Source organism: Octodon degus, unplaced genomic scaffold (genome assembly GCF_000260255.1).
Source record: "Octodon degus isolate 3935 unplaced genomic scaffold, OctDeg1.0 scaffold00008, whole genome shotgun sequence".
In the NCBI taxonomy this organism is placed as follows: domain Eukaryota; kingdom Metazoa; phylum Chordata; class Mammalia; order Rodentia; family Octodontidae; genus Octodon; species Octodon degus.
The window spans coordinates 13,492,997-13,504,994 of NW_004524584.1; the positions used below are offsets into that span (position 1 = coordinate 13,492,997).

The window sequence follows — 11,998 nt, forward strand, 5'->3', positions numbered from 1 at the left end:
TGTGGTGTGTGTGTGTGGCCAGCTCAGCCCACCAGGGGGCGGGGCTGGCTGGCATGTGGTGCTGGGGGATTGAACCGCGGTCCCTTGATGCTTTGCCAAGCTTGTTCCAAGTAGGTGCCTTAGACCACTGAGCCATCTCTCCAGCCCCTAGTATTTGTTTTATGCAGTTATGTACACTAGTGTTTGGTGCATATGTATTTATTATTATCTCTTCCTCTTGGATTGTTCCTTTTACAAGGTTGTAGTGATTTTTGTCTCTCAATCAATCTTAGCTTGAAATCCACTTTGTCTGTAAATAGAATAGCTACCCCTGCTTCTTTCTGGGTTGCTGTTGCATGTAGTATTGTTTTCCATCCTTTGACTTTCAGCCTATGAATCTATTTTTGAATTACATGTTTCTTTTGTGTAGCATATTGCTGGATCTTGCTTATTGATCCATTGTACCAATCTTTTTCTTTTAATCAGTGAGTGAGACCATTTACATTACTGGTTATAAATGGTATATGTTAAATTATCCTTGTCATGTTATTTTCTTGTTGTTGGTTCCCATTTTTTCTCCTTTTGTTTAATTACTTGCCTTCTATTGAATTAATTGTGTTGGATTTCTAGTCATTATTTTCTCTTACTATAATGTCCTTCAGAACATTTTGGAGCGCTGCTTTGGTGGTCTTGAATTTCTTCCCATGTTCTTCGTCATGAAAGTATCTTCTCCATCTGTTTTAAAAGGTAGCACAAAATGAAAGGAAGAATCCCTACCTCCCTAGAAGTTAACTAGGCGGTGAGGCACAGTACAGGTCGGTATACTGATTCATAGACACTTGAGCACAAATAGGCATAAACTGAATTCCTCACACTCAAGGTAGAGTGATGGTCTCTTAGTCAAAGAAGATCAGGCATGACTAGCAGAATGGTTCTTGCTGGCAGCTAATTCCAAGTAGCCAGAGCCAGCTGACTTAAGGTAATCTGTTGAAAAGATCAGCTTGCTGGGCATGATGGCACATATCTGTAATTTTAATTACTCAAGAGGCTGAGGTAGGAGGATTGCGTAATCACAGCCAGCTTGGGCAACTTACCCAGACCCTGTCTCACAATTAAATATAAAAAGATGGTGATATAGCTCGGTGATAGAGCATCCATGAGTTCAATCCTCAGTGTAACAAAAAGAAAAAAGGAGGGGTCAGTTTGCCTAAGTATAAGGGGATAGTATGATTTAGATACAGTACAGTTTACATGTAGATTCGCAGAAATAAAGTCTGACCAGTTTCTGCAAAAATGAAGGGATATGTTATAAAAGGATAAAACAAAGAACAGTTTAAATTCTTCTGGTAAACAGGAAGAGCCACTCTGGCATTATTTCATCTTAACAAGAAACAGAAAGCTGAAAACTAATAAAACAACTCTTGCTTACGAAGCATGAGATGATGGACCTCACCTATGGAGTAACAGTGTAGAAATTGCTCATTTGATAACCTTGGTATGTTTCAGTTTTTAACATATATAAATATCTTGTTTTCAAAATTTTTATTTTTGCATCACAGGCAGTAGAGCTATCTGAGATGTTTGTGTAGTACCCAACCCAGGTCTTGGCGTGCATGTTCCTATCCCTTGCAAATAGAAAAGACAGGGTGATAAATACTGTTTATGAAATTGAATCCTAGGGACTCATTCATTATATTTAATATATTTCCCTGTTGTCAAAATGCTATTTCATTAGGTGTCATTGTGTGTAGATCAGAGGTTCTAGAAATTTAAGATTATAATCCACCTTCAGTAAAGGAAATTTTTGGTGGTTTAAATCACATTTTGTTAATTCAGATTCCTACATTATTAATATAATTTAACTTACATTGCATTTTGTGTTTTGCAGATTGTTCTCTCTGTATAAGAAAATTTCTGTCATATAAAACTCAATGTCCAACATGCTGTGTGGTGAGTTTTTATTTATTTTTAACTTATACACATATTTCAGCTTCACGCACATTCAGAAGCACATGGGCAGCATACTAAGCACCTGGGTTCAATCTCCCACACCACATGCCGTGCTGGCCCTGACCCCAGGCACCGAGACCATGAATGGTGGTGCACGCCTGTAATCCCAGTGCTGGGGAGGCTGAAAACAGGAGGATTACTATGAGGCCGAGCTGTGTAGTGAGACCGTGTACCAAATACATGAAAAAAAAAGAAAAGAAAGAAAGCACATGGGAAGAGAGCAGTAGTAGTTATTGAGTTAAACTATATAAAAGACATAGTAGTTATTGAGTTAAACATTTAAAAGACATTTTCAGAAATGACCTATAAAGTACATGTAAGGCTTTGTTCAATTTCTCATTATGTTTTCTGATAACCTAAATGTATTTTAGGAAGTAAAAAATAGTTTTAAGATCAGGATGAGGTGTTCTTTACTATGAACTATATTTTTGTGGATCTGTTTTAAAAATAATTTTTCACTTTTGGTGTATACTGCTTGTTGGATTATTCATTTGCAAATGGCTAGTGTAGTATTGATGCAGAAGGTGGAGGTGCATGTCCATTGGGCTTAAACCAGCCTAACTGATCCTTTATCTCTTTCTCAAACCAGACCTTCAGTGAGAACACTAGGGCATTTGTTGCTAAGGGTTTTAACCCTTTTCAAGTACTGTAGTGAGAGTGATTGGGAAGCTGAATTGGTGGAAATCAAACCTAAGTGAAAATAAAGAGAAAAGAGACAATCATAGAAAGTACACCAAAACTAGATGAAGGTTCGACTAATGTGGCCCCTCCAGTAGGTTCATTGTATCAGGATATCGCCAAACTCTTTTTTTTTTTTTTTAAATTTTTATTTGTGTGTGTGTGTGTGTGTGTGTGTGTGTGGCCAGCTCAGCTCACCAGGGGGCAGGGCTGGCTGGCATGTGGTGCTGGGGGATTGAACCACGGTCCCTGTGCTTTGCTAAGCTTGTTCTGAGTAGGTGCTTTAGACCACTGAGCCATCTCACCAGCCCAGCCAAACTCTTCTGAACTATAGTGTCATGCAGAAAATGGTACGGTTTGGCTCCCAGCTCCAGGGTCTTTACTGCTGTGCTTCATGTCTTTGCCAAAATGGCCTTGTCATGGAGATGCTAAATAAGTGCTGGATTTAACATTTTTCTCTTGCTGAAAACCAGTCATATTTTTAAAATCTCTTTGAAAACTTTATGGTCCTCCTAGTTTATTACTTAAAAGAATGTCTCTCTTATCCTTGCAAGAGAACATTTTAAGCAAGCTGAGTGCTGGCATTTTGAAGAAAAATTCTTGCTCATATTAGGTTTTATCTTAGTGCAGAGTAAATAATACATGATTTTAACAGATGGTTTTGAGAGTTCTTATCAGACTTCCAGTTAGCAGGTGCCGATTCACTCTAAACAACGCATTAGTATGAGACAAATGAACTTTATTTTGAGTCTTTCCTGGAAGACTTAGTGGTATGGAGTGTCTCAAGAGAATGGGTCAGGCAGTTTCATAAACAAGATTATGGCAAGTTAATTATTGTTTTTGACCTTCTTCCATCTGCTGTTTTTCTTTTCTAGACAGTCACAGAGCCAGACCTGAAAAATAACCGTTTATTAGATGAACTGGTAAAAAGCTTGAAACTTGCACGGTATGATTTAATTTTGTGACTAACCTCTAACCACTTTGCTTCTTTGTGTGTCCTCTCTGTGTTCTTTTTAGTTAGGGAATACAGGGATTTTTAGGGTAGAAGAAATGACAATGGTTATTATTCAGACAAGGAAATGTGAAACCCACTAATGTGATTTTCTTCCTTTATTTAACAAAAATTCTGTTTAAGGAAGAACTATTAAAGAGTTAAAAATGCATATTTGATGAATTCCTTACTTTTGCTGCCTTAAAGATACTATACTTGGCATTTATCTTGCAATTTTTTTTGCTCTAGTCCTAGAATTAGCCATGTCTCTTTGGAGTCCTGGTTTCTTTTATTGGTAAATGGTATTTAGAAGCCAGGACCTGCTGTAGTTATTACCCCTCAAGTGTCACTGCTTCTAAGCCCTTTCAGTGACAGAACTAGGTGACAGATGCATGCATGCGTATGTGTGTTCTAATCCATGTTTACACATTTACCTGTAATTGGCTCTATGAGCTATGTATTAATGCATTAATTCTTAATCTGATTTACTGAGCATGTATTACATGTTGTACCATGTGAAATACCTACTTGCTTTTACTTTATAAGCCTCTTAATGTGTAGCTGTATTTCCTTCGAACTTGTGAAAACAAATTTGGTCACCCAAAGGGATATAAAAGATAATGAACAATAAAAGGGATGTAAAAGTTTAACAAACAGTATCTTGAATTATTTTTAGTTTTAGTTATATAAATAGTAATTTTCATTAAGAACATAATATGTTTATATAATGGTCAGGTGCCATTATGTTAGGTGTATCGCTTGTATTTTGACTCATGGGGAACATTATTGGAGATACTTCATATTACTTTGAAAAATGTACACAGATTTCTTCCTGTAGAATTGCACGTTTATTGATAGATTTGTATCTTTAAAATAATCAAATTTAGTACTCTTACTTCATACAACTTAATTCTAGAATTTAAACATTATGGTAGTTGGCCTGTTATTTCCTTAAGTGAAATCTCACAAAGACAGTCCACTTTCCTAGATTAAGAAACCCTAAGATTCTTGGCTTGCCTTAATTATTTTCATATTGTAAAATTCATCAGTGGTGAGTTTTCAGATGGGCAAATGTAGTCTGATTCTTGTGATTATACTTGCTGCTTTTCTCACCATTAAGTAGTGAGTTTTGAAGACTCTTAAGAGGATAAAACCATGTTTCTAGGAAGACATGGGCTACTTTAGTTTTCCAAGACAGTAAAACTGTCAAAGCTTTCTTGTGTTTCTTCAGCTGGTACTGAAAGTGTAACAACCTTCCTACTAGCCAAGAGGAAGCAGGGCAGATAAAGCAGCTGTTTGTCAAAAACAAGTGCTGAGCGTTATTAGGCTCACAGACCTCTTGGTGACTTAGAAGGAGACCTTGGAATAGTTTTCTTCTTCTCTGCCTGCCATTCCCTCCTGAAAGAATAAGCTATGTTGTTATTCATTACAGTGGTGTGGTGGGGTAGAAGCATTTTTTATAGGTTTAGGATGGATTTCATCATTTGTTTCTCTTTGTACTGGGTCTGTTGGAATTAGTACTATCATCCTTGCAGTGAACCAGTTCTTAGACATTCATCATGTACAAAATGCTGTGGTACTTCATCTGCAAAATTAATAGAGGAAATGAAGCTAATCCAGTATTATTACTTGTGTGAATTCTGGTTTAGGATGGAGGGAGAAAGTGTAATCTTATGACTAAAACGTAAGGTAATTTCTGTTTTTCAATTTTTCTAGTTTTTTGTCTTTGCCATCTGTCATTATCGTCTTAAGTGCCATTCTGATTTTTAAAAACTGAATATTCCAAATTAAACAAGATACAGGAAATAATTTCAGAAGTTTTCAAATACAAAACTAACATGTAGCTTTTACATTTTCTTCTGATCTTTGCCTTTTATCTTCAAAGAACAAGGGTTTTTTGTTTGTTTTTCCCTTAATACAGTTTTATTTAAAATAACGTTTTAAAAAACCTATTGTGTTGAGCATTGAGGCAGATCTTGTGCAGCCTAGGCTGGCTCTCCTCCAGCCTCCCTAGTGGCTGGGACTACAGGAATGTGTGTGTAAGTGGAATATTGTTCTTACTTCAAGTAGGAAAGTATTGTTTCTCTGTTTTTGCATAGCAGCTGTAGGAAGCCCCTTCTGGTCCTTGTCTCAGTTCAAGAAGTTTATATTTGTAATTCCAAAAATACGTTATTGGAATCCCATCAAGTGAATTCCAGTCTACCACTCCCAGTGTAACCTATGGCAACAATAAAGACTCTAAAGCATATTTATGATTATGGGGGTTCAAGGGGTCCTAAGTCCAGCCATGAAGATGGCTTGCTAGAACAAAGGCCTTGACCCAGGGCCGAACCTGGGTTTTATTCTGTTGTGAAGGAGGAGTGGCTTGAGGATGAAGGACTGAGATTTGTGGGAAGTAGGTGAGTGCTGTGAGCTGAGCTAGGTAGGTGGCCTGCATTAACCTCTGTCATATGCAGAGAGAAGGATATACAGTAAAAGTAATTTGCATTATACTGTTGAGATAGTATCTAATATTTTGGGGTCTGGTGCTTCAGCTCTGATGTATAATCTTTTAAGCCCCAGGAAGTCATAGCCTCTGTCTCCAGGCTCAATCCCAGCCGACAGCTTAGAGCATTGGCTCTTCATCCTGTCTCAACTGATGGCTCATATTAAAGACCAGTGTGCATTGCATAAGGTCACTTGACAGAATAAAGAGAAGTCCTAGCCAGCTCTGTACATATCAATAAAAGGAAATAGGGTCAGGCTCAGCCAAAATGGAGATGATTGCTGTTCTTTCAAGGAGAGCTGCTCAGGTGGTCCTCCACAGAGCAGCCATGTTTCATCTGTATCATTAATATTATTATTTTGGTTTTTTGAGATAGGGTCTTGCTATGTAGTTCAGGCTGGCTTTAAACTCAACTATATAGTCTAAGCGAGCCTCAAACTTGTGGTGATCCTCCTGCTTCAGCCTCTTCAGTACTAGGATTATAAGTGTGCACCACCATGCCTGGCTATATGCAATATTATTATTTTTACAATTCACTTTGATTTAGCTACCATCAAGGTTTGAATTTTCTCCTAAGTATTCCTATTTTAAGAATTTAAGTATTTTAGATAATAGCATCTCACAAGGAGAATGTAGAATATAATTTCCCCTTTACTTGTGATTGTGATATTTAAAGCATACTAGCCTTGAACTGAGGTAGGTAGACATGTGCTCTTGGCTTTACTAATTCTGATATGATAGTAATGTTGACATTTAACCTTTTTGGCCTCTGTTTCTACATCTGAAAATAAATTGGAATAATACTATCGATAGGATTGAAAATGAAATCGTCAACATATTCAGGGCAGTACCTAGGACAAAGAAATAAAGAAGAGTTCTGTTGTTATTACTCTGTATTTGCTTCCATTTAGTATCCTGTTGCCCTCTTTTACATTGTTGCCCATGGCGCTAATAATGTGTGCTTTGTTGATTCTCTGCCTGTTTAGCTCAAGGGCTCTGCACTGGTACTTGCATGTTTCAGATCAGAACAAACATTCAAGGACTTTGGTTAGAAAGATAACTCAGTTAATTGCATGATTTAATGGCTGCCTGATTTTTTTTTTTTTTTAAAGAAGCCTGTTTTAACTGCTGATTTTTGAACTGCATTCTAAGGAGATCAGGTTATTCATATAGTAAACAACCAGGCAGGACTTTTCTGTCCTTTCTCAAGTCACAGTTACTTATTCAGAACCAGAAACCCTTTGGAGGAAAGTTTGTGGGGCTGCATGCTTAGGTGGCTGACAGCTCCTTCCCAGCTAGCTGCATCCTTGTGAGAAGGTCAGTGAAAAACTCTTTGGGACTTCATTTACCTTTTATAGAAATGAGTGCATTGATTGATCTTTGAAAGTCTTTCCAGCTCTGAGATGTCTGAGAACCTATGATGAATAGGTCATTGTAATACTGTTAGTATTGGTAATGATTAGTCATTGTATTAGCAACTCACCTTGATATAAATTTTAAGGGTGGTAGAAAGGAAAAATTACCAATTCAGTTTAAGTCTAAGCATTAATTTGGGAATTGATATTTTCACCTAGCTCATTTTAAAGTACATGAATTTTAAAATATCTCCTGGTTTTAAGTAGCATCGCTACATTCATGGCTTCCAAATCTAATAAATCTTCAGCCAGGTTTCTCCCCAAAACTTGAGACCCACATCCGCCTGCTTATTTTACATCCCTCCTTGGACCTCTGAAGAGCAACTGTTGTTGAACATGTCCAAAAGGAGACTGCTTCCTTGTGCCGCCCCCTTCCTGTGTCAGCCTGCTGCTCTCCAGACTTCCTCAGTGCTCTGGCCGCACCCTCCTCGGTTACCCAGCCTAGCAGTTTCTAGCCCACTGGGCTCCTCCCCTTTATAATGTACAGTCTGCCAATTCATTAGTCATTCCTGGGGGCTGCATCTTAGAATACTTCTGGAATATGACTGCTTTGCCTCTCTTAAGTGGTATCATCCAGAGTGTGGTCCAAGTCCCTGACAGCCTGCATGACTGCGCTCACCTCCTCATGGTCTGTTTATTTCTGCCTCTTGCCCCCTTATATCTACTCAGCCTGGGTGGTCCTTCCAAGATAAGTCAGAGTATGCTTGAAACTATTCAGTGCTTACTCCAGATTAGACAGCTTTATGTTACTACAATGAAATTCCTGAGGCATTTAATTTTATAAAGAGGAAAGGTTAATTGGGTGCAGTGGTGCATTCCTATAATCCCAGCACTCTAGGAGGCTGAGCATGGGAATGGTGTCTCAGGTAAGCTTCTCTTGTTGCTGAAACAAATACCCAGCACCCAAACTGAAGGAAGGAAAGGTTTATTTAGCTTACAGTTACGGGAGGTTTTAGTCCATATTCAGATGGGTCCAAGGCAGGGCAGCAAGCAACTTTTTTTGGTGGCAGCAAAGAACAAGAAAGCAAAGGAGGGGTAGCAGCAGCTCAAGTCACTAGCTTCTCTTCCCACTTTAGCTTATAATGTAAATTACCTGCCCCAGGGCAGCATCCACACCCACAATAATCAACCACAAACTCCAGAAGCCACCCCATGACTGCATGAGGTTTGGGGGGGACACCCATACACAGACCATAACAAATGGCAATTCATGCCCAGCCTTGGTAACTTACTGGCTTTGTGAGACCCTATCTCAGAATAAAAAATAAAATAGTTCAGTGCAAAGGCCTTGGATTAAGAGAGAGAGAGAGAGAGAGAGAGAGAGAGAGAGAGAGTGTGTGTGTGTGTGTATGGGGGAGGGGAAAGGAAAAAACAGAAAAATTCTTTCTGGAGGTTCCTGTCCAAAGTGGTCAACCTCATTGATTTAGGCATGCAGGGCTGGTGAGCTGGCTCAGTGGTCTAAAGCACCTACTTGGAACAAGCTTAGCCAAGCACAGGGACCGCGGTTCAATCCCCCAGCACCACATGCCAGCCAGCCCCGCCCCCTGGTGGGCTGAGCTGGCCACAATATACAAAAAATATATAGATTTAGGCATGCAGGGAGGGCAGAGCATCACAGTGGGAGTACATGTTGGAGTGAGGGCATATTGGAGCCAGGAAACAACTAGAGACCCTAGGTCATGGTTTCTTTTGAGGGCACACCCTAGTGACTGAGGATGCCCTGTTAGGCCTCACTTACAGGTGCACAATACCTCCCACTGCCGCCATTGTGGGGACCAAACATCAGACTGCACCTCTGCCCATGCTCTTGGGAACAGAAACCTAGGGCCTCTCCATGGCTGTCCTCTAACCCCTGTATAATCCCCCTTTCACCCATGCTTATTTAGACAGTGAAATACATGTCAAATAAATGTCAGTCATGGGAACCACAATCTGGACTTCATGCTTGCTGTTACTTGTAGGCGAACTGTATCTCACCAGAGAGCCCCACTGTTTAGCCCTCTGTATCTCTGGCCTTTGTCTCATTGGACCTGCTCAATGAGGTCTTCTCTGATTGTCCTGTTAAAAATGTCCAGGTCAACTGCTTCTTACACATGGTTTCTTTTTTTCTTTTTAATACAGGGCTATGAACTCCTTGTGCTGGGATTATAGATGCCATTTTTGTTTGTTTGTTTTGGTCTTTTGAGACAGGGTCTTGCTGTAGTTCAGGCTGTCCTCAAACTCATTTTGTAGCCCAGGCTGACCTCGGACTTGCAGCAATCCTCCTGCTCACAAGCGCTGGGATTTCAGGCATGAGCCACCACATCCAGCTGAATGGCTATTTTAACAGTATTAATGCTGCCAATCCATGAACTTGGAAGTTCTTTCCATCTTCTGGAATCTTCCTCAATTATTTTTCCGTGTGTTAGAATTTGCATTGTAGGGGCTGGAGAGATGGCTCAGTGGTCTAAAGCACCTACTTAGAACAAGCTCAGCAAGGCATCAGGGACCGCGGTTCAATCCCCCAGCATCACATGCCAGCCAGCCCCGCCCCCTGGTGGGCTGAGCTGGCCACACACACACACACACACACCTCTCTCTCTCTCTCTCTCAAATAAAAAAAAAAAAAAAAATTTGCATTGTAGAAGTTTTCACCTCCTTGCTTAGTACTTGCACCTCAGTACTTTTCTTTGAGGCTGTTGTGAGTAGGATCAGCCCCCCACCCTTTCTTTCCTCCTCCTCCTCCTCTATGTATGTATGTATATATGTATGTATGTGTATGCATGTATGTGTCTGTCTGTCTTTCTTTTTTCTTTCCTTCCCTCCTTTAATACTGGAGATTGACTCCAGGGCCTTTACATTTTCTAGAAATAGGTTTTTTTCAGATTGTTGCTAAATTGCTCAGCCTGGACTCACATTTTCCTGACTTTTTTTTCAGCAAGTTTATTAGTGCATAGGAAAGCTACTGGGTTTTGTCTCTTGATTTTGTAATTGCTTCTTTGTAGAATTTGTTTATCAGTTCTAGATTTTTTGGTGGCCTTCTCAGGGTTTCTAGGTATATAATTATATTATCTGTGAACAGGGATGTTAACTTCCTCCATTTTGATTTGTATTTTTTTGTGGGGGGCTACCAGTTACTGAACTCAGGACCTTGCGCTTGCGTGCCAGGCAGGCGCTGTGCTCTATCCCTGGCCCCTTGATTGGTATTTCCTGTTGCTCCCCTTTCTCCTTTCTTCTCCTACTCCCTCTCTCCTTTTTTTCTGTCTCTTTTTGTTTCTTTCTCTTGTCTGATTCCTTTGGCTCACAATATAAGTACTACATTAAATATAAGTGCTGAGAAGGGATAGCCTTTTCTACTTCCTTATTTTATTTATATTTATTTATTTATTTAGCAATTTCAGCTTTTATTTCAAATACACCTTGATCTGACAAATTAAATTAGGCATGAACTAGAAGGTAAAGCACAAATAAAAGTAAATAAATCTTGTTTGCCAATGATTCAGTAACTGCTATACGGCAGAACAGTCAAGCAAGTCAAAATGGTATACCATCTTCATAATGTTCTGGCTATATTTGTTTTTGTTTTTGGTTTTTTTTCCATAATTTTATTGATAAACAAATAGCAATGAGACAGTTTCAAATCAAATTGGTAGGACAGTTTCAATAATTAACACATTGCATACATTCCTCCCAGTGGTTAATTGTTGTTCAAGATGCAGACATGATATCCTATCTACAAACACCATTAGAACAAATCACTCTATTCATTAAGAGAATGTAACTATATATCTATCCTAACCACTTTGAATACACAGATACAAAATGGACATTCATCTGTATACCCTTTTTTTGTTAAGTTCCGTTATTTGAATATTATAGGTGTGTTAACTCAGCAAAATAATCTAAGAGTTCAGTAGTCCATAATAATATTGGGTCTTCCTTATTTTAGAGGAAATGATTGCAGTATTGATACAGGGAAACTTCCAAATGACACAGGGAGAAAAGCTGATCTCCCAACGTAAAAGGTACCTGGAACAAGTCCGTGTCTCTAATACCAAAGAATGAATTTTAAGAACAAACAGAGGTTATGAGCAGAATATATTTATTGAGCGAAAGAAAGCTCCTGTCCGAGAGAGGGACAGAAGAGGGGCCCAAGTGTGTTGTCTGCAGGAAGCTGTCTCTTCCAGGGACTTTTATAGAGGAAAATCATGTGGTGAGACAGGTCTAAGGTTGTGGAGAAGACATAGGAACTCACTTAGGTGGGCATGAGGTGGAACAAAACTATGGTCGACCAATGAGATTACAAACACCATTGCTCAGGAAAAATTGATTAAAATAGGGATCAAGTGGAAGAGCAAGTCATGTAGCAGTAAGTGGGCAAGAATACAGAAAGAACAAGGTCTCTTCCTGTTGGGGTTGGGCTAGTGACTCTTCCAGGCTCTTTCAAGGTGATTGATACTT

The 11,998-nt window shown here is 39.2% G+C and overlaps 1 protein-coding gene across 3 annotated transcripts in view; it reads left to right on the plus strand.

The window, feature by feature from the left end:
* Window positions 1–11,998, plus strand: part of Rad18 (RAD18, E3 ubiquitin protein ligase) — a 153,883-nt gene that overhangs the window by 26,078 nt on the left and 115,807 nt on the right. For all 3 annotated transcript variants that reach the window (XM_004625052.2, XM_023705623.1, XM_023705616.1), the window contains exons 3-4: window positions 1,868–1,929; window positions 3,543–3,613. In XM_004625052.2, coding sequence (XP_004625109.1) covers window positions 1,868–1,929; window positions 3,543–3,613 — 133 coding nt within the window. The remainder of the gene's footprint in view (window positions 1–1,867; window positions 1,930–3,542; window positions 3,614–11,998) is intronic.